A 23,238-nucleotide genomic window follows, 5' to 3' on the forward strand; every position below is an offset into this window, starting at 1 on the left:
TGGTGTGTTGGTGTGTTGTGGTGTTTTTTTGTGTGGGTTTTTGGTGTTTTTTTTGTTGTTTTTTTTTTGTTTCATGGCAACAGCTGTGGTCTAATCTCTGTTAACAAGTTCTGATAGTCCAGAGTATGGTGCTTAGAAAACAATGTGCAGTTTGTCTGTATCTCTCTGTCTCTCTGTTCCTTGAAATTTCAGTACAGTTAATCATAACTGTTGGTAACTAGTGCATTTTGCAGGTCCTTGCAAGCATGGGTCGTATGCAAACATATTAGTTCAGGGAGCAGAACCTGATTCCTTGTAGATACTGATGTCTGAAACACAAGGTCAGGTCCTCTGAATGTTTTAGGACTCTGGACTGCCTTTGATTGTCCAGAGTCACTCAGGTGCATACAGACCGCAGTGGAGCTGGGTGAGTTTTGCTAATAAGGTTTTCACGAGTCTGAAGATTGACTTGGCTGTGTGGAAGATAAAGTTCTAGGTGGAAGTTAGTCAGACTTCTCTGATTTTGGTGTGATTGATTGTCTTACCTTTCTTTTTTTTTGTAAATACCGATTAAAGTTGCATTTCTTCCTTCAGAAATTTCTGTATGAATAAGGGTACATGTTGCTTCAGAAGCTTCAATATTTTTAAAGAAATTATGAGGACAAGTCTGCAGGACGTCTATTGACTGTAGCTGGTGGATTTTGGTTAAAACCAGAGAAACACCAGTATATACTGAAATGTGAAGCACGTCTCTCAGTCAGACACACTGGGATAATAGGAAAAAAATAGATACTCTGAGAGGATTTAAAAAAAAATGGTAATTATAATACCTAACTTCCATGGTGGAAACATGCTTTACTACTGGAAAATGTGCTGTGTTCAGTCCCTTGTGCACATCATACTTTTGGGCTCTGAATATGTGACCAGCTTTTGCCTATCTCCAGTCTTTTGAGCAGGAGCACTTGCTCTTCCAAAACTTCTACCACATGCTGTCTTTTATTTGTAAGACCTCTTTGTGTATTTCTTTGTCTTACTTTGCATAGCATATGGTTAGGAGTACTAATCCTTAAAATAAAATTATTTTTTTCTGGTATTAAGGAGAAATTTCTGATTTGTGCAGATGAGAACATGTTCTTAGCTAGTTACAGATTTGCCTAGCAGGATAATTGTTTCAAGTAACAACTTGGAGGGCTTTCAAAAGGTGGATAAGAATAGTCACTTGGTTATTGGTTACAGTTTGTTAACATGGCTTGTTTATGTGTTAGTTTGTGTTTGTGCTGGTATGCAGACTGTCCCCAGCAATACTCTTTCCTTGGTAAAACATAAGAGCATATAGATAGTAAAGTTTCTCTCTCCTTTAGTGTTCTGCCAGTGATGCAGGTCAATATTTTTCCTATTTGCCATAGAAGACTGTAAGATTAGACATGAATTCTCCCAGGATCCATAAACTCACGTTCAGTGTAGTTGCTTGGGGCAATACAGACTCTGAGCCATCAGCATGGCTCCCGAGGAACGTCTGACTCCTGCAAACTCTTCCTGTTTCAGTCAGCAATAAAGATGGTGAGATGCTCTGGACAACAGCACTCAGGGGAAATGCATTACATCGATGCTTTGCAGACATAATTTTTTCCTGCTGTTCTTTTCCTTCCTGCTCATGAAATCCTACAGCTGGAGCAATAAAAATCTAAGTTCACTGTACATGTACAGTAGTTATGCCCTCCTGAGGCAGTGTCCTGCAGCCTTTTCCCAACCCTGTCACTGTGAGAAATCCTTGACTGGTAACTTTGTATTTTGAATATAAAAAAGCAATCACATTTTTAAGGTGTTCACAGAGGTCTTTCTGTGGTTTATCACAGCTCCTTGTCCAGGAATCGAGGAAGTAACTTTCTTGAGACTGCCTTAGGAAAGCAATCAAAACTGCAGATTTATTTTTCAACTGATACAAGTGAATATTTAACTTCTAGAGCAATCTTGAAAGTCAGTTGCTATTGCTATTGCTGTGTCTGTTCCTGGAAGTTCAGTAATAGATTTCCCAAATCTTGGGGGTTTGCAACCATGTCAAATCAACTTTTATCCTCTATTTCTGATTTCTAAGTCTAAAAGTTCTTGCTGAAGGAAGATAGAACAACATATCACATAAAACATCATAATAGCTTTAAAAACCTGCTATTTGTGTTGATATGTGTTCAATTAATCTTTGATTATTTGCCTTTCTCTTTTCCTTTTAAAATCCAAAGCGGAAACACAACTAAATGTCTTGGATAAGACAAGGGATGAAGATTTTGGAGGTGGGGAATTTGGTAGTTTTAGGAAGGATTAAGTTATAATATTTTGTTACTGCTTTTTTAAGCTAGAATAATCCTTGCCATTCCATGTTACACATTTCTGGAGCTGCAGTTGTAGTATAGGTTGTTGGGATAAAACATGCTGTACAGACAGAAAACTAAAACAAAAGATTGAGAGTTGGGATGGCTTTCATCATAGATTCTTCTGTTGCTTTCCATTTTTAATGGAACTCTTTTAAATGCAGTCATAACTGATGATAAAGGCATTTTTAAATGTTAGTTTTGTTTGGGTTTTGGTTTTTGTTTGTTTTTAAATTAGTAAAGACAGCCTTGGTCTGTGGGTACTAGGTTACATCAGTGAAAAAAGCAAAAAGTTTAGAGGAATCTTGTGCATATTCTTTAATTGTCATGAGAATACAGGCACTTCTTTATACAAGAATTTTGGGAAGCCCTCTCTTTCTTTAATTCTTTCTCCTTTTTTTCACTAGTGCTCTGTACTATGATATAGAAAGTGATGAAACTAGTATTAGTTTCATTTAATATTTTATATGTTTCTTCAAATACAGCTGTTTTGATTACTTATTAGAATTGCAGTGTCTGCAAGGTCAGGTATTAACTGCTGATAGGGGACTTCTGCACTGCACCAGATGCTGACATGCGAACTGAAGCATCTTCTTACCTGAATATTTTTTAAAATCTTTATTAAATAGATTTTAATTGTTTTCTTCCTCCCAGTCTCAAATCATATTTCCTCATTTGATCTACAGTGAAAATTAAGTTCATCAGTTTGTGATATCCTGCTCATTACTGTGACAGCAGCCTGCCAAACAGACTTGATGAATACTACAAGTTGGAGAGAATAAGAAGCTGCTTTGTGAGCAAGGAAATGTTCTTGTTCAGGCCCATCTAATCAATTAATAATATCACACTTATGCTCAAAACTGTTTTCACTGTGATAATTTGGAGGCACTGCCTCCCTGCTGCTGTTGCTTCTTACTCTGCAGTAGGTGCGGCTGGGCATGAAGCCTCAGCCATGTGTCCCTGCTCAGTGCAGTGTCTGAGGTGGAGCACAGACCTGCAGCTGCTGTGTCTGGACATTGCCAGTACAGTGGGAGCCAACTTAAGAGGAAGTAAAATAACAGTATTTTGAAAGTTCTCTTTTTATCAGGCTGCCAATTGTGCTTTTAAGAAGACTAGATTGCGTCTGACGGATTGTAGCATGTCCTTGTTGTCTTGTTGGGGACTGTCAAACTGAGTGTGGGGTTCCACAGTTGCCTGAGGCAAGTACAAGTCCATCCTGCTGCCTGTACCTTTGCTGGGCTTTTTTTTTTTTGGTTCTAACCTGCCAAATAGTGCTGCTCATGTACCGCACAATCAGGAGGATGAAGATCTCCTTTAAAAACGCTGTTAAGCTGTTCAGGTTGATTGAGCTGTTCCCACAGCAGCCTGATCTTTCTGTGCTATGTTGTCTCCCAGGAGTGTTTCAGCCATTTGTGTGCCTGCCTTTTTTCTTAAAGTATCCTTTCATCCTGAAGAACAAGTATGGCTTGAGCAGTGGTGGAGATACATGCTAGAAAAGAGGAAGAGACACAATCTGCTTGAGGAACCATAGATTGCCTGGCTGCCAAAGAGTAGGGTGTAGTTCAGCACGTGCTTTGCAAACACACAGAAAACTTTTAAATATAAGTGTCCTGCTGTCCTGTCTAAAATATGAATCACCACCTTTTCAGTGGCTTTGGTGATATTGGGGGAAATCACACTGACAGAAATATCAAAATTCCTAGGTACAATAATAAATATGATGTTAATTCAGAAATTATGAACAAATTGAGACCCAATGGAGTTATTTTCTCAACAGATCTTAAGTTGTGATGGGCTGATTCTAGACAACCATATATGAAACTATAAGCTTGTCTTTCAGAGAAGTTAGTGCTCTCTTGTGTGCTCTATTCAGAGTTTTTTGCGTTGCTCATTGTAGTAGTTTGAATTGTGATAAGCAGTCTGATCCTTGGATAAAGAAACACCAAAAAAAATTCCAATGAAACAAAAAGCTAACTCAAAGGCCATTATTAGTCTACATAAATTGAAGTTTTTGGATTTTGTCAGTCCAGTCAGCAAAGCTTATAAAGCAGATTTTAACATAAACAGCTGAAGTAATACTACTGCAGACTCAGCTGAAAATGTCCATATGTCTTTAATGTATCAGTGAATGGCCATGAGCAGACAGTCAGTGATAAATGTTCAATTTGCTGCCCAGAGCCTCTCCACATCTACTTTATGCTTTGCTGCATTCCTTAGAATATGGTGTCAATAGCTCAGGTAACTTTTTGTTTGGGCTGTATCTGGCCTTCTTGTCAGATACAATGCTCTGAAGGTCTATGTGTTCTGGGCCTTAGAATGCAATGCACTTAGACTGCTTTAAGGGACTGTGACATAAATTGGCTTTCTTCAGTGCATTCAGAAAGTTGTAGAAACACAGTATTCCAATACAGCTTATAACTGCAGTCAGTTCCTGATCAAGTATATTTCTTACGGAAATATACTTTTCTCCTAGACATTAAAGCAGTATGGAACACTTTAGCTAGTACATAAATAAATTCAATGTCAGGGTTCAATTTTCACCAACAAAAATGTATTTTTAAAGAAGAGATTTAGGTGATAATGTAGTTAATTGTCTTTTTGATTGTAGGTGAGGCTCTGGAGTATCATAAATTGGTATTTAAACTGAAGCATCTCATTGCAGCTTTAATGGTTGAATGTGCATTACTTGTGACTGCCAGTGATTCAGTTAGGTGTTGAAGAGGTCCCAGTCCATGAGATTGCAGTGTGCTCATCTTCCTGAAGAACGAGGAGACTGAGGGGGTCCTCACAGCAGTCTACAACTTCCTTGTAAGCGGAAGAGGAGGGGGAGGAGAGGCAGACACTGATCTCTCTGTGGTGACCAGTGACAGGATCTGAAGGAATAGCCTGGAATTGTGTCATGGCTGCTTTTCTTCGGGTATTATAATAAAAGTTCTTCACCCAGGGGGTGGTTGGGCACTGGAACTGGCTCTCCAGGGAAGTGGTCACAGCACCAAGCCTGACAGAGCGCAAGAAGTGTTTGGACAATAGTCTTGGACACATGGTGTGACTTTTGGGAATGGTCCTGTGCTGGGCCAAGAATTGGACTAGACGATCCTGATGAGTCCCTTCCAGTTGAGCTTGTGTAATTCTGTGGTTATTGTGAGCTGAGCTCAGTGCTAGGCAGATGTTGCCCTACCAAGTTTTGTGTTGAGGCCTGCTCATAATAATGGAACTGCAGTAGAAGCACTTGGCTGTTTGTTTGTACATCTCCTTCTGCCCAGGTACACCTCTTGCAAATTGTCCTTACTTCCAAAAATTTTCAGTTTTACTTTTTGACCTTATGGTCAGAAAGTAAACCAGGAAGTTGAATGTGAGCATTCTAACCATTTGAAAGATCTGTTACAGTTGCCATAGCTGCTATAAACCATGCTCATTGATTAGTCCTGTGCTAAATGCTGTACAAACAGGGGCAAAAATAATGTCTTGTTTCAAAGTAATTTTAGTACTAGAGAACAAATAAGAATGAAATCTGAGAGCCACAGATGGGGTAACATTGATGTGGAGGCGGGATTTGGGTTTTTTTTGGGGTTTCGCTGTTGCCATACAGCCACAGTATGTTTAAAGCAGGGTTATAGGTAGATTTATAAATTGTTTCTGTAAATATGAGAGAGAATAAAACAAAAGTACTGACTATAGAGGCTGGATTTAAACCTAATCATCATAATTTCTTTTATAAATGAAAGAAGAAAAGCAGAGTTGGAATTGGCCATGACCTCCATTAATGTGCAGGAAAAGCAGTTTTGTTAGTAGGGAAAGGAGGAAGTATCTAGTTAATGAATACAATTTTTGTGTAGTGTTCTGAGTGAATATGAGAGCGGTTAAATTCCAGGCAGCAGAACTGGACAACAGGTATTATAGAAGTTTGAGTGATGCAGCTGGAGCTGAAACTTAATCAGAGTAGCCAACAGAAAAGTCTGTATTTTAAATAACTAGAAAAAGCTGTGAGATCTAGAAGTACAAATTGACACAGATTTCAGTCAGCTGTTAAAAAGACTTTCTATCCACTGCATTTCCCCTTTTAGTGTTAAAAACTGCAGTAAATCCAAAAATAGTGTATTAAAGCTGCTTTCTAGTGAGTCTCTGTATAGAATCAGTAGTAAAGGCAGGAGTTCAAATGACTGTACTTCTGTTATTTGGTTATTGAATCAGTATCCAACCTTAACTCATGTTTTTTTTTTTCTTTCAGATTTTGTATTTTGTACATAACATTGCTTTGTATATACTGTATATGATGACTTCGGTGGGCAGTGAACGTACCCGGGGCACTCGGGACAAAATGCAAATTTCAGCCACACAGCCGACACAACCACAGAAACAAGTAGTGCAGGTATGTGCTCCTGTATCAACTTCTTCGACTTGAAAGTGGGAATGTAATGATACAAGTTTCTTCCCTGAGTCAGTAAAAGCTGAAGGAAGATGGGGTGAAAATATATGGCTTATATATCTTTTGGAAGATTATGCTTGATTACTTGCATTAGTTGCTCAGTAATGCAGGACAGCGTTAAGTTATTCCTGTGTTGTCTCTAAATGAGTTTTGTGTTCTTCAGCAATGTCTCCTATCAGTGAGGAATTCGATGCCTGTGTCAGGATTTCTGTCCTGTGACCTCACAGTCCTCAGATCTCAGCTCTTCTATCTGCCAGCCTACTGATGCTCGAAGATTTCTCGTCAAGGGAGAAATTTGAATGGGCAGGAGAAGCTTTGTTAGATGCGTGTTGTGATCTACAGCATGATTCAGTAGAGAATCATGCTGTAGATCACAACAGCCTGATCTGTTGTGATCTACACAGATCTACACTTGAAGTCACTCTTCAAGTCACAAAATCTCTTCAAGTCGCAAAATCCTGAACTTCTTGTGCAGTGACCCCACCAAGTGAAATGGTCACCCCTAGCAGACTAAAATTTTCAGTATCTGTTAGATGGATATTAAGTTTCACCCTCCTGCTACTGATTCTTGGCAGCAGTAGTTATGTGCTTGTCTGGGTTACAAAGAGTGCAGAATGTTTCTACTTCTGGCAACTCAGTATTCTCTTGACAGATACAGCTCAGAATTAGTCTGGTTTCAAAAACTGTCTCCGTTCTTTGCTGGCGTGTGTGTATCAGTCTGGAGGTGATTCACGCAGGACGTCTACAGAGAAATACTGCCTTCTATTGCTTTTTGGACTAGTCTTTAGTATGGAGACCCTCTTGCTCTGTTTTGCATAGTATTAATCATGTGACCTCAAACCCTTGTCATCTCCTTGAGTTGCAGCACTTGGCATAGTGGTGATTCGTGCTAATTTGTGGATTTAGAAAGTGACTTTCAACAGATGAGTTGAATTTGGTTTTATTTTAAAAGAAGGCAGGAGTATAGTGAGCAGCCTGGCAAAAGTGGTGGCTTCCCTTTTTCCAACATTTTGCAAGACAGCACTGGAGCGGTTTGCTTGGTTGGGTTCCCTGGCACCAGGTAGACATAGGCAAATAGGAGGAAGTCCAGTGAAAAGCTGTAAAGATGATTGTTAGACTGAAACAGAAGAAATGAGGGGTGGCTCAGGGATCTGGGTGTTTTCAGCCCACTAAGACAAGGCAAGTGTGTTCTGTTCAGGTACCTTATGAAAGCGTATAGGAAAGGTAGAAACCAACTGTTCTCAGAGAGCAAGTGGCACAAGCTCGAACACTGGTAATTCCTGCTTTTAAAAGGAAAAAAAAAATTACTGTGAGTACGGTCATGGTGTATCCCTGGAGGACTTTTCCAAGCCATGGGATTCATTGATTTTAGACATTAAGACCTTTTTCTGCATTTTGTCATTTTATCCTGCCTTTTGCATAATAGATACTGGTTCGATCGCTTCAGTGGAAAGGGTGGTTATTTCATACATAGCAGTTATGTTTTAATGCTCCATATATTTTATTGTTGAGATACCAGATGGACCTTTCTGCTTAGTCAGTCTTTGCAGATCAGCAGAAGTCTCTGGATTTACCTGTTTCATCACCAATAATTCATTTTTCTGAATATAGAATAGTGTTTTCCCAAATGGATATTCCACTGTCATAATATCACATTGATCATCATTTCAATTATTTATCAAATTACATCATGTTTCTACTACATTGCTTCTGGATAATAAATGTGCCATTTTATTGTAAGATGTATGTCTATTACTGTCACTTAATTTTGTGTTTGGCACAATTCTGTTTTCTGGTAGTTTGAAGTTTTTAGTTTAAAATTTCTTCCACTCTTCTACTGAAAAAGTACTATATATCTTTTAAGGTTGACTGAAGTTCAGGCTGTTTTGAAATACTACTACCTTCTTAGTCACAATTAAAACTTAATTATACTCTTGGTTAGGGTGCTGCAGCATTCATTCTAACAATGGTGCCTTCAAAATAAAGAACCACTACATGCTGGAGGAAAGGCCAGAATTCTTTGTGACATTGGTCTGATGTTTTTGTAGTCATCTAGTGGTTTTTGTTGTTGGTTTTTTTTTCTTCCGAATCTTCAATTCCATCTGGGTGTAATCCACTGGCATAAATATGAGTGGTATTGCACCTACAAGTTTCCGAGCTCTCTGCTTACACAGGAAAACTGAAGATGCTGTCACACATTCGTAATTCTTCTTGAATTAGTATGTTTTTGTCTTCTGACATGGGCTTGAAGAAAACATTTGTTTATGGAAAAAGAAATCTTAGTGGATTCTTGATTTTTGGTAAAATATGCCATCATATCTCTACAGAAGTTATATTGTCTGAATGTTCTTGCTCTGGATATCTTCAAAGAAAATCTCTTCACTTGCTTAAAAGTCTCTGTGCCTGTGGAGGCTGTAATCAGAGTGAGAAAATGGATCAACAAAACTTAAATTCCTGAAGCCACCAGACATGTTGGTTCTGCTGTCTGCTGAGCTCTCAGCAGTCACCAAGAACAACCTCCTTTGCTTAGAGCACCGCATTGACTGGGTGGCTTCTATGGAAAGTGGAACAGGGGAGTTCAGAGCAGCCCTTGTTACCCAGTGGAGTGACACACAAGGCTGTCAGCCTGACAGGCTGAAAAGGTGAAGTAACCCCGAGTGTGCAACTGTTAGAAGTGCTAATTCTCTTGGAGCGTTGTCTCTGAGCACAGATGTCACTTCCCTCAAGGAACTATAACAGCTGCAGTTAACTTTTCAGCAAATAAGCAGCTAGTGGTGTTCGTTGAAGTAATTTTTAGACTCTTCTCAGCATGTATGCTTGGTGGCCTCCTCTAGAACTTGGGTTTGTGGTAAACTCTGAAAGCCAGACAGTCTGACTCTGATTAGATCTAACTTTGTGAGGCACAGAATTTCATGTGTGTATCCTGTGAAGTGGGGTGGCGAAAGGTGAGATTCAGCCAGCTGCCTAGGGTGAATCCTTTCCATCAAAAATTCCGGCAGGTGAACCGATCCCGCTCGAGGAGGAAGAACCTCTGCAGGCTCAGCAGCCACATAGTGGGTCCTCGCTCTCTTCAGTATCAGCTTTCTCTATATGCAACAGTAGCCTCTTCTCTTTGAGCAGAAGTCAAATGAGGTCCAGGATCTTGTAGTGCACACTGTTCTTTGGTATTTTCTTGGGAGTGCAGTTCATAGGCTGCAGATGCCACACTATGAAGTGATGTGTGTGATGTGATATCTGTGTTAGAGTCATTTTTCTCTCAGGGGCAGCCAGTGTGTTTGGATTTTTTGTACTTGACTGCATCTCTTTCAGTCTCTCAGCTTTTGTGCAAGTTGCCAGTGTGCATTTTTGTCCAGAAATGTTGCAGAAGGACCAGGTACTTCATCAATAGCAAGTTGCTTTAGCAGTTTTCTGAGACCAGTATTCACTTGTAAAAACAAACAGTGCGGCTGTTCATGGGCAAAGTTTCGAGACATGACCCAAGTCTTTTTAAGTGCTCAATAAAACTACAGAGTCAGATTGTTGTTGGGAGAGCTGTGGAAGGCGATGGGAGCAGGGATCATTAGAGATGTGGTTAATTTAGAGATACTATTGCCAGTTTGTTACAATGAAACTCTTAATACTGGAGTAGTAGATCTTAAATAAAAGTGAAGCACTAATGTAGCTAAAATGTAGTCTTCCCTGGTCCTTCTGTGTTATTATATGGTAGTCTTGTCCTATGGTAGTCTTCTGTGTTGTTATATGGTAGTACAGTGACCTTTAACTATATTTCAGATAGATTAGAATGTGTTGAAATTGCTTCTGTCCCAAATAACATTTAAAACTATAAATGGGAATGGACAAGATATTGATCCCTCCCCCACAGCATCTCTGTGCTTGTTGTATTATATTCTTTTTGAGAACCCATAGGAAAAAGCAGGGACACTGGGATATACTTCTAAATACCTTTTGTGTACTTTATTGGATATTATCTTTTTTTCAGGCAACAGCAGAACAGATTCGCCTTGCTCAGATGATCTACGATAAGAATGACGCAGATTTTGAAGATAAAGTGAAACAAGTATGTTTCTTATTGGTACAAATTTTTTTGTCCCACAATAAAATGTTCTAGAACTGGCTTCCATTTTGGAGGTAGAGCATCTGTTTCTGGGTTAGATGAAACTTTTTTCAGAAGAACATAAGTTTAACTAGGAAAAGGTGCTCTTATTGCACTGTAAAGTCTTTTTACAAGAAATTTTGTGGCAGTACAGCTCTGACGGTGTAGTTTTCAGTCTAGGAAACTATGTAGACAAAACTTTGTAGACAAACCCTTAAGCCAAAACTCGTTTGTGCTGATGTCTCTTCCTCAGTGTATCTCTCTAGTATGGTCTTGATGATTAATGATTGTCAGAATAAAGAATGGGTTCAGCTTGCCCTCAAGTACATGCGAGAACAGCGTCACCTGTGTAAGCTGTTTGCTAATATCTCGGAAGTTTTTCAGGAAAAGTAAAAGTCTAATGATAGCTTAAAGATAAATCAAGGTGTTATTTTAAAAAATAAATAATCTTACCTCACAGATCTGTGTATGCATTAAAATTTTAGAATTACAGTGTATAAATGAAATCTCTCACTTCCTCTACCATGGTGAGTGTTGGGTTTTGGATAATCAAGCTTTTGTTATCTACTTACACCTGAGACCATGAATTCAAGCAGTCCTGAAAATTGGGGTGTCTCATGTGGCTGTTGGTGATTTTATCCTAGTGAATACATCACAGCTCATGGAGAACCTAGGAATGCATCCAGGAGGGAAGAATTAGCTTGAATGCATAAATGCAGCAAAGGAGCAGATTTCTTGGTTTCTTTTCATCTCTAAAACTTCCTCTGAAGAATTGTTAAATGCTTTTTGTTGTTCTTGTTACAAACTAGTTCTGTTGCTCTGCCAAAAATGAAATCTTGTACTTTGTGAAGCCAAAGGACCCTCATCAATAGTGCTTGTGGCTGTGGTGGTGGGAAGGAGATGAATTAGGCTCTGCATAGAATTTGTTTTACCTTCTGCATATGTATTTCTAGCTCATGTGGGTTTTGTTCTTTAGATGAATTTGCTGAATGCCCTGTGACACACACTCTTCAGGATATACACCATGAGTTCAAGGAGCATAATTCAGAGCTAGGTCTCCTTAATCACCTTTGTGACTCTGGTGTGGCCTTATGCTGAAGTGGATCAAGGGAGCTAGTCTGTCTGAAAGATAATGTACTTCTTAGTCTGGATGGTTTTCCAGGTGGATCTGTTCTCTGCCATGTCTTGCTATATGTCTTTTCTCACACTGGGATAAAGAGGGGCAATTTTAGTGGAGAAAGAGATAGGATGATACTGGAACTATTGTTGTCCTTTACACTTAACGTACTGCTGATCTGGCAGCATTTGCTGCAAGCACGCAGAACAGAAAAAGTGTGAAAGAGTACTTCCTTGATTACCAATTAATTTGTGCTTCTATATCTCTTGTCTGAATCCCAAGCAGATCTGTACAATGCAGATTACTTTATTCAGGATATTAGTTTACTCTGACATGGTAGCTATGCACTTTGTTGTAATTTGTGGTCATACTAGATCTTACTTTCTTATGATGGTAATTTAGATATTTTAACATGTCTGACTTTTACTGCCAGCTTATGGAAGTGACGGGGAAAAACCAGGATGAATGCATAGTGGCACTACACGATTGTAATGGGGATGTGAACAGAGCAATCAACATACTTCTGGAAGGAAGTTCAGACACGGTAAGGTTTTACTTCCATGTTAAACTACACTTTCTGTTGCTGTGATTTTCAGCTTCTACAAGGACATTGGGAAAGTCATGTTTCAGAAATTTTCAATTTCCATGTCTCCATTCAATTTCTTTTGGAGGAAATGGAAACTAGGGCAGCTTCTCTACTGCATGTGTACCTTGGAAAGGCTGAATCTGGAAAATGTTGTGGGTGTTCAGCTGGTCTATTGCAGAGTTCCTATGGTTTCATTTATATACAGCAGTTTTAACTCTGCAGCAGAACTCAGAGCTCCCTCAGACACAGGCCTGTTTCTTGCTACAGGTTTTGTAGTTACTGTGTAGACCCTCCTGAGGCCTGAGACCATTACAAAAGTCAATCTTTGTAAACCCAAGGGCAGGAAGGTATTTTAAGTTATGCACATTCTGTAGGTGTGGGTTGCCAGTATTGAAGTTGGAGGAGGTGTCCACATCTGCAAGTTGCATCGGTAATGCTACTTATGGCAGGAAAGGATGCAACAAGTAGTAGCTTCTTTAACTGTGTTGCTCATTTGCATGACTTAATTGAAAAACAGGAGGAGGAGACTAAACTATGGGTATACCACACATAGTAAACCACAAATAATGTAGTTAAAGAAGTTGCACAGTGGAATTTTTTATCCCAGGAGATTCTAAGAAAATATGTTTTACTGCAGTTAAAGTTTTTGCTGGAGAAATTTCTTACAGTTTGTTTTTAAATTAGATTCTATCTCATCCAAATTGGAAAGGTAACCTGGACTTCCTTTCTTGATGCTGAACACTCAGTATTTCCTGTGATTTATCAGGATGTGTACTCTGGTTTATTGTTAATGAGGAAACTCACCCCTCACGCACCCTTAATCTGGGACACACACTGTTTTGACTGAGGGGACTTTCTTTTCTATCCCCTTTTCATTTTTTATCAGAGTTGAGGTCTTCTAAACACAGAAGTATATGATATTGACAGACTGGGAGTAGAGGAGAGCATTTCATGTGAATCTGTCTGGGTTATATGTTGTGTTCTCTCATACTTATCATGTTTGCCATTTTTTAGTTGAAAGTAGTTTTCTGGTTCATAGAGAATATTAAATCCTTTTTTACTTTAGCAATTTGTTGTAACTGATTATGACATAGAAAAAGCTTTCTGAACTCCTTCATCAGCTACAAGTGATACTGATATGTTCTGCACTTTTGACAAGTCATTCTTAACCCACTGTTCTCTACAGACAAAATGCAACTCAGAAACAAATATAGAGAACTTGAAGGAGTCAAGGAGAAAGGAGTATTAATTGATAATTGATGGGTGTGAAAAATTTTATTTTTGACAGTTTGTAGGCCTCCAGTTGGAAGGATTTAAGGCCATTATACTTGAGAACAGTTCCACCATGGATTTGATATAAAGTTGTAAGCTGAAGTACTACAAATTCTGAATGAAGATTTCCAAATCTTTCTTTCTAGTGTCACTCTGCTTTGATGCACTTGCAGTTTTTTTAAACTTAATTTGAAAGATGTGTCCATTCAACTGAAGGAATTCAAAGAGTAAGGAGTGATAGTTAAAATGTCTGTTTATAGTTTATTTGGTACTCAGCCAATTCTGTGTTAGTCTTTTTTTGTTTGCTTTTGGGGTTTAAAGCTGTGATCTACAAGCTGTAAGTGTGTGACTTTGTAAAGACTTTCTTTTTGCAGCAGTTGTAGCAGTCTGGCTTGGGCTAGTTAGAGGCTTGTGTGTGAGTAGAAAAGGACATGGTTTCTTTGCCTAAGACTTGTATTCATTTAACTTCTTAAATCCATTTTATGCTCAGCTGTGTTTTACTTACTAAACCTTTGAAGATAGAATAGAACAGACTTTTCAGGTTTTTATTCATTCCGTGTAAGAACAGGACAACAAGAATTATCTGTTACAGATTTTCTCGAAGGTCAGACCCACTGCTATCATTTGAGTTGCCTCAGGCATTGTCAGCTGAAATTGTAATCAGTTACCTCCCTCAGAAAGAGAGACAGCTCAACATGTGACAGATCCCCATGCTCAGAGGTAGCACCATCCTCTATCTTAAACGACATGCCTGACTTTCTCAAGGCTTTCCTCAAAATGGTATTATGGGAAAGCATGGATCTGATGCTTTTGTGGTTGTCTTTTTACTGATCCTTCCTAAGTTATTTTAAATCTCATTCAGGAGAGCCTGCTTCCTCTTCAGCTTTGCAGCCTTATCCAGTTTTGGGTGTTTCCTGAAATGGTCAAAGATGTTTTGGCATTAAGCCCATCAGTGAATTAGTGCATTCTGAACTCTACAGACTTGGCTGTTCAGTTGTCAGTGCAGGTATCTATCTTTCCTCCTCTGAGGTGTGTGAAACACTAGGAATGCTTCAGTGCAGGTACACCAGCTGTGGTAGGTGATGCCATGTGGTACTTACTCAGGGAAGCAGCTTTCTGCCTTATGGATAAGGTGGTGATGTTCGAATGTGTTTAGTTTTGTACCTCTGATCAGCTCTGGCTGAGCTTCACTAAAGTTGGTTTAGTCTTCTATCCTGGAGGTGGAACTGCAAAGTGATTTCACCTTTCTTTCTCACCAGTGCCATGCCAAAAAATGAGACAGTAACCATTCTCTTTGTTCGTATTCTCTCAAAGGAGACTTTGTAACACTGTGTTTGTAAACTGCTGTGTTACCTCCTTTCTTCTTTGCGCTGGCTTCCTGGGCAGCTTGAACTAGCTGGCCATGGCCTGACTCCTCAGGGCTGCTCAGTTGCTTTTGGTGGAATTGAGAGATAAGACAGGACCTAAAATTACTGGTAGACAAACTTTTTTGTTTGTTGTAGGTGCCTGTCAGATGTCATACTTCAGTGCTTCACAACAATTTGTATGTGCAAATATTCTGATATTTAATATCTTATTTGAGCTGTAAGCTCCTGGAAATGGGGACATACATGTAAACCTCCCTACCATCTTAATGATTTGCAAATAATATCTTTTCTTCTTCTTACTTGCTTTGCAGCTATGGCTTAATAGACTTACCATGGAATTGCATAATATATGAGTTGCTGAGTTATTCTTAGCAAGTGTTTTAGTCATTTTATTTTCAACTCCTACAGATACTCCTGTGGAGCTTATAACATCCTTGAATTTATTTTGAAACTGAGTTTAAGATTAAAACAGAAGCCTGATACTTGGACCTTGATCCCATGTCTTGTTTAGACATAGCTTTTCCTGTGTTTTGCTATGTTTGATGGTCTATAGCTGTTAAGAGTGGATGGTCTGGCTTATCATCAGTTCTCCCAAGCTGTTGTTTTGCCATTCTGTCTTTTGGGGCTTAAATTCTAGTGTGCCTGGATGAAAAGTTTTTCTTTTCTGTTTGGGTTTTTTTTTCCCTCTTAGGCCAGATACTTAGTTTCATCAATCTTTTGTTCAATGATACTTACAAGGGTTTTTTGGTTTTTTTCTTTTTCATTTCCCTGGGAGAAAAGGATAGCTTTGTTCATGTTCGCATGCTAAATTTATAGATGTATTTGAGAGGAAAACTGTTACATGCTTTGCAGATGTTCTGTGTTACAATAGTATCCAGTCTTCCTTGAACTAGTAAAAGTCTATTATAGCCAGAAATATTTGTGGTTCTGATATTCCCTAAGACAATCAAACTTTATTTTTTTTTTCTTGTCTCTTTGCAAAAATGCAGCCTGTCTTTCCATTTATATCAGTGTAGTTTGCATTTGTTGTCACAATGCAAATACCTGGGTTTTTTCCATGAACTGGAGGGGTGTGGGGTAGAAAGTGTGCATTGAGAGGTGTCTCCTCCTTTTTGACTTTTGTGTCTAACTCTTTTCTACCCAAATAGACTTCTTGGGAGACTGTAGGGGGAAAGAAGAAAAGCCTTGGAAAGGAAGGTTCAGAAAACAAAGAGAACAGAGAGAAACGAGGGGACAGAGAAGTGAGTCGCGGACGGGGAAGTTCCAACAGACGGGGAAGAGGAGGCAGCCGTGGACGAGAGTGTATGTATAGGGCTTAATTTTTAAAGATTGAGACGCTTTTCTTGCAGCTGGAACTGACTGAGCTAAGAGCGAGTGCTTAATGGAGCAAAGTCCGTCCAACTATAGCTCAGCGTTGAAGGGATCATAACTTGTTTGTGCCACAGGTATGCTTGGTCTGTCTATGTGACTTGGTTTTGGGATGGTCTCTATTTGTTCAGAGACACTCAGTGTAACATAAGTCTCTGTTCTTGTTTGATTAATTGATCTTGTGCAATTTGCTGTTCTTCATGTAAGTTTTAGAATTGACTCTTTGTAAGTCTGCATGAGAACAAGTATGTCGCTGCGCAGCTGATACACTTTTTTGTTTCTTTTAATGAAAAAATTATCCAGCTTTGACTCCATCTCCTTTTATGAGTGAGAGAACCTGAGGATGTTCTCATCTTCTCATAAGGGGAGTGAAAACACTGGGATGATTATTAATCTCTAAATATATTTCTCACATAAATCAACCAAAAGGTGAGTTTCTGCAACAGAGAAAATTCATTGTTAGTTGAAACATTGAAAGCTTTGCAACAGTTACAATAATACATTGTACAAAAGCAAACTGATGTTTCCAAGTTAGAGAGAGTCACAATAGATCATGGTTGGATACATGTTGCTTTTTTTAGCTAAGTTTTGTCAGCCTTCTCAAAGCTGTGCGGATTGTCTGTGTTGGCTGTTTGCCACACTGATAGCTGAGAAAAGAAATCAGAATGGATACAATATGTTTAGCTTTGCATTTATAAGCAGGAAAAACATTTACAGTATTAGCCAACTCATGTTATTCATAATTGGAAGATATTCTACTGTTGTGCCAATGTAGATGTTGTGCGTTTTTGTAGCATAAAGTCAAGATGAAAAAATGTTAATAAAATATGGAGCTGGACTTAGAAAAGTATAAATTAGATCAATCAAAATGAAAGCAAAGGGCAAATTTTTTTACCAGAGACAGATGCTGCTTTTCTCTTTTTTGTAAACTGGAATTAAAGAAATTTCAGATGGTTACCAAATCTTGTTATTTTCTTCCCAACTTTATATCCAAGCATTTTTGGTTTTATTGTTGCCATTAGGAGAAATGCAGTACAAAGTCTCAGCAGTGAGTGTTTCAAGAGGCCAGTTTTATTGGGGTTTTTTTTCTCCTTCAAGTAGCCAGCTGTATTTCAAAGCACCTTGTCGGGAGTTTACCACAAACCACTTAGGTTGCAGACCTTTTTTAGTGCCTTACCTTCACCCAGTCATCATCCCTGTGCTTTAAATACAGAGGAGAAATCTGTTTCCATGCTTCTACAGGGATGCAGTATGGGCACAAAGGAGAAGCGTTGATGTTAGTGCTTATCCTTTATTTTTTCAGTGTTGTCAACCAGTGCATTATCTAGGAAACACAGAATAAGGCAGCAGTATTTCCTATCTCACTAAATAGTGTACGCTGCAAAACATGGCATTTGTAGAGGTTTGTCTCCTGATGGACTTTTCCTTCTTATATTTGCTTCCTAATTGTCCAGTACAAAGGAAACAAGGAAACATAAATTGCTTCTAGTGAGGCCTCAAAGAAGAGGGGTAATTGAGATCTGTTGACCATCTGAAAATTTTGCCTTTTGTTTTGAAGGGTTCAGTTTAAGCAAATGGCTGTATTATCTCAAGTAGCAGTTTCTAACGCTTCTCTTAAGCTGTTGTCTCTCCACACAGTTAGAGCTGAAGAGAATGGAGTGGACAACAATCAAGGAGACAGGCCTTCAGACCGTGGGAAACGTGGCCGTGGGAGAGGTGAGATGGTGGCATTGTTGTGGGACTGGCTCTTCTTTCATGTTCTGAAAAGGAACTCTCCCATTTGTTTCTTTAAATGCTTCTTCTTAAGCATTTTCTGTTTATCCTTTGATTCCATATGCACTTCAGCCACCTTGTGCTTGGGTACATCCCACTCCCTTACCGTTTATCATTTCTTGGTCTTGGAACAACTTAAAAAAAATTGACAGAGATCACTTCTATGGTGATTTCCTATGTGGCAGGCAGCTGTGCACTGGCTATGGAGAGCTGTTTTCCCAGACTGACTCATGCCAGCCTCCTGTGAGTGGGAGTGTGCTCACTCAGGGTTCCTCAAGATATACTTCAGCAGCAGGAGAGTACAAGATTCCATCTCTATGGCTCTTGAGGAAGGATTTGGTGTACCTTTTCTTGTACCGTTTATTTGCGATGTCTCTGGTTGTCAGGCTTGCCTTCTGCTTTTGGTAGCCAATCAGAGAAAGAACAAGCCACCTTAGAGACATTTTGCTATGAAAAGGAATTCGACACGGAAGAGCTGATGAGAACTGTGGAGAAGGAATACTGTGGAGTTGTAGGTACAGCTCCAGTCCTTTCATGTAGAAGAGGTGGGATAATGGATTGGATGTGGAATCAGGTGATATGTATTTGAATTGGATTTTCCCTGGTTGCAGTGGATAGAGGCTTGTTTTTCCTTAAAGTCGGAGGAATGAAAATAAGTAATCCCTGTATGGTGCAGATTATGGGTGGACAAATGTATTACATAAGTTAAATTGACGAAATGTATAGCAGAACTAATGTACTTAGTAAGTACTGTCTGACTCAAGAAAAATTCTGCCTTCAAAGGACTCCTTTCTCTTTGGAATGTCGGGTAACAAGGCATTCAGAGACAGGCACATCCAGCTTCATTGTCTCCAGATCTGCATCTTGAAGGTGTACAAAGATGCAAAGAAGTAACTTCCAAAGGTTTGCGTGTGAGAGTGCCTGTGAATCAGCAAAAACCCAGTGGTGTGTGCAGAGAAGTAGCTCTGCAGGACAAGGTGTGGTATAGTTCACAGCTACTATTTTTGGTATGTTAACAGTTTACACTTTCAGTAGATAGAATGTAAGTCTTGCAGTTACTTATTTTATAAAATAATCCTTTATTTTCAAATTATAATTATAAAAGTAGGACTTTTTAAAAATGGTTCAGTAGAACTTAGATATTAATTTCAAATGCAGTGGTTTTTGCTTTAACCTTACAAAGCATACACTGCTTTTGTTGTCAAAGCTGTAGCTTTCTAGATGAATATCATATATCTCAAACTTCATAATCAGATCAAAATGACCTGTCTAACTGAAGAAATAGAAACTTAGATTTTCTAATAGAAAAAGAGAGTTTCTGTTCACTGGCTTAATGTACATAGTATTACTATATGTCTCTACTAAATATTTTAGACTGTACTGTGAGCAAAGTATGTTAATGAAGTTTCTGTGATAAACCTGTTGGCCAATTTTACAGGGTCATTATATTACAAGTGTGTGTATTCCATGGCAGGAAATACCTGATTAATTTTACAGTGCAAACTCTTGAAATCTTCAGGAAGTTTTAGAAATCTGTGTAATTCGGTTCTTATCATTTCAGGGATACGTGGCCTTCTTTCTTTGGATATTAGTAGAAATAATAATAAAAAGCTTCCTGCCAATTCATTCTGTAGTCTTTCTTTTCTGTTACACAGAATAGTGAAATGAGAGATAACACACTTCAGCTGAAAGTAAACAGATTGCTGGTAATCACCACAGAACCTATTTTTAGAAATGTTTCATGCAGTGTGTGTGTAGAAATCTAGGCACTGGATATGAAATAAGGGGTCAGCTAATTATCTGAACAACACACTCTATTTTAAGCTACCTTCTCAGGCAGGAGTTATCTTACTGGCTGCCTTCTAGGAGATTTGCTGGGCCATCATATGTATTACTCCTTCACAGTGTAAAAACATAATTTAAAGAAATGATAAACAACTGAAAATGGCTAAAACGGGATTGACACAGAAGTGATAGTGTGCTGTTTACTGAGAGGGAAAAGCCTTTATACTGAATATTTCATATTCAGTGTGTAAGGCACTAGTTTAATCTGACAGTAGATCTTCCATTAATGACTGTGTCATGTTCCTTGTAACTTCATAGGGTAGTAGGTAAACAGAGTGCAAACAACACTGTGTGCTGGTATGCAGGGCATCAGGGATTTGAAGTATGCAAATTATTGACTGATTAACAGAATGTAGAAATATATCACAGCATGTGTAACAGGACATGTCTCAGCTATAATTGCTCTAAGTTAAATCTTTGCTTGTTAAACTAAGGGTGTAAACTTTGTATTGAAGTCAGGGAATGTCTTGTTTTAAGATACCTTCTCATCTGTGCTTCTTTTTAGAACCAAATTTCTTGCGTGAGCGTAATTTAAATGTAAGAAATACTGTAATGGTGATGAGCAGTAATTGCATCACAGTGATTATATTTGTCAGTTTAGCAAGGATTTGTGACTGTCTAGAATGGAATCTCCTGAAGAAATTAAAGAAGCAGATGGTTATGTGTTTAGGATTATCAGCTATAGAAACAGTTTCTTATTTGTATTTTAATCACCTGCAGTGTTGTGTACAAGTTGATGAACTTTACAAGCACAGGTTATTTTTAAGCTGCTGTTTTTTAGGGTTCTTGCATCTTCAATTTTAAGTGCAGGTCAGATTCTCCCAGTTCCTCTGCTTCATATTGAAAAGGATGCAGAAAAAAAAAGGGTGTTGAGCTAGAAAAGGCTTTTGAAGGTACTGGGAAGTCTGCAGTTATGGGGTGTGAGGATTTTTCTGCCTGTGAGAGAGGACTGTGTGCGTGTATAGTAGAACTCTGTTAAACTTCTGTGGGAGCATCAGTTGATCATGCCAAGTATGCAAAGGAGAGAATATTAAATGAGATCAGCAGGTTACAGCTTCAAGATGAACTTAAAGAGTTGGTTCTTCATACATGAAGTGAAACAAAGGAACTCCTTTCAGTAAGATGATGTGGTGCAGGAAATGTATACATAAAAAGACTTGGAAATTTCATCCTAAAAAAGAACCGCAGTCAAGAAAAAGAAAAACCACCAAAGATTTTGTTGTATGTAAATTATTTTTGACTAAGGAAGTCAAAGCCACAAATAGTTGAAGATCAGGAAAACATCCAAAGAAACTACACTGTGATTTCAGTTCATGTGCTTTTCCCTGGATGTCTAATTGACCATGGCTTAAAACGGAATAACAGGTAGGTGGGCTTTTGGCCTCTTTTATTGATTCAACATAGAAATTGTTATAGACTCAGGTATAGTAATTCTCCTGGTTTGCAAAGGCAAGATAGATTTGTGCTTGCACTTCTGTTTATTTCTTTACTTCGTTATTCCAGAACAACATGAGCATTCCATAAATGTGGGTTCTGCCAGGGATTTTTTTCCTACAAAACAGATATAAAAATGAAAGGAAAAAATGCTATGTTTTAATTCCAACTCTTGTTTTGTCTGCTGGCTGTATAGGAAAATAAAACAACTTATCATTCTCATAGATACCTGATTATAGTCCAGTTTGTATTCTTGATCTCTTTTCATTGTTTTTAACATAAGAAGTATGCTATCCTTGAACAAATTGAATTTCTGTATCCAGAATTGCTTGTATAAACATTCCCTATGTTTAAAAGCTTAGCCCAGTTGGCACATGATATGTCTTGGACTTTTTTTGCCAGAACTAGGGATAATGTTGTTTTTTTATAAAACATGCATGTGGAGCAGACCTTCTGGAAGTCAAAATTTGAAGTTTGTTTAGTTTTGCTGTGCCTCATTCTGCATTAGTTAAGAAACTCTGTCATGTACTTTTTTTTGAGTATCATAGTTTATATGTAACAAGTCACCTGTTTTCCTTTAAATGTAATTTTTGAGTTGAAAGTTTTCAGCATGAATTGTAAAAATGCTCTCTAGAGTAAATGCAGTATATAATACTGATTAATTGCTTCTAGCTTTATGGTGACTAATAAAGACAAAAGTAATTTGAATTATTAACTCCAGCTTGGGTGTTTGTTTTGGTAATATGGAGTACCTAGAATATAAAGTTTCTGCACTTTGCCTCCTTACCTCTTAAGGCTTAATAAGCCTCTGTCAACTTGGTTCTGCTGGGAGGATGGCACTACCAGAGCAGACATGAGGGCAGTTCAGTTACTGTGTAGTCAGAGAAAAGCACAAATTTAGTGTTGCTTGCCCTTCCAGTCTGCATTTCCTTTTTCTTGCAGCTGTTCTTCAGGCCATTTCTTAACCTTGAAGTAACTTCCTCTAAGTTCAACCCTGAAAATCTGAATTTTTAAATAAAGCACCTGTGTTGCAATGGAAGGATTTAGGTCTACAAGCTCAGCAGACTTGATTTTCTGCAGAATAGGTTGTTAATTTAATGGGTTAGTCCCATCTGAGTTGTGCTTCTACACACCTTTCTCGTGCTCCAATGAAGTGTGCATTTGCTTTGGGGGAAGAAATGTTGTGAATGTGGAGAGGAATTCTCGTCATGCATGGATGGTACCAGAGTGGCGAAGTGATTGTGATGAGTGTTTTGAACTCCTAGTAGGTTTTAGTGAAAACAGAAAAACTTGCCACTTTCCTGGGTTGGATATAAGTGCTGACCTTTCTAGAATTCATTCAGGAGAAGAAAACTGCAAAGAGTAAGGCAGCAATTGACAGTAGTAGGACATTCCTCTGAGAGGTACAGAGGCACCCCTTTGGTGACATGTGCTTTCTAGAGAGGTGCGCTGCTTACCAGGGGCTCTTATCAGGGATGTCACTGAGACTACCAGGCTTCTTGCAGTCCACTGACTGTTACTTCCTCCTGTTGTTTCATGGAGGCACAAGGGGTACAGCCAGGAGCAGTCTGAACAGTATCAAGGGGGATTGCAGAGCCCTAGGTTTGGCCAC

At 38.7% G+C, this 23,238-nt stretch overlaps 1 protein-coding gene across 5 annotated transcripts in view; it reads left to right on the forward strand.

Annotated features, from left to right (window-relative positions):
• UBAP2 (ubiquitin associated protein 2) overlaps positions 1-23,238 on the forward strand; it is a 91,356-nt gene that overhangs the window by 15,044 nt on the left and 53,074 nt on the right. For all 5 annotated transcript variants that reach the window (XM_030969353.1, XM_030969354.1, XM_030969355.1 and 2 more), the window contains exons 2-6: positions 6,574-6,714; positions 10,751-10,828; positions 12,415-12,525; positions 16,355-16,508; positions 18,213-18,290. In XM_030969353.1, the coding sequence (XP_030825213.1) occupies positions 6,616-6,714; positions 10,751-10,828; positions 12,415-12,525; positions 16,355-16,508; positions 18,213-18,290 (520 nt within the window). In that variant the 5' untranslated portion in view covers positions 6,574-6,615. The remainder of the gene's footprint in view (positions 1-6,573; positions 6,715-10,750; positions 10,829-12,414; positions 12,526-16,354; positions 16,509-18,212; positions 18,291-23,238) is intronic.

The sequence above is a fragment of the Camarhynchus parvulus genome, chromosome Z (assembly GCF_901933205.1).
Source record: "Camarhynchus parvulus chromosome Z, STF_HiC, whole genome shotgun sequence".
NCBI lineage: Eukaryota > Metazoa > Chordata > Aves > Passeriformes > Thraupidae > Camarhynchus > Camarhynchus parvulus.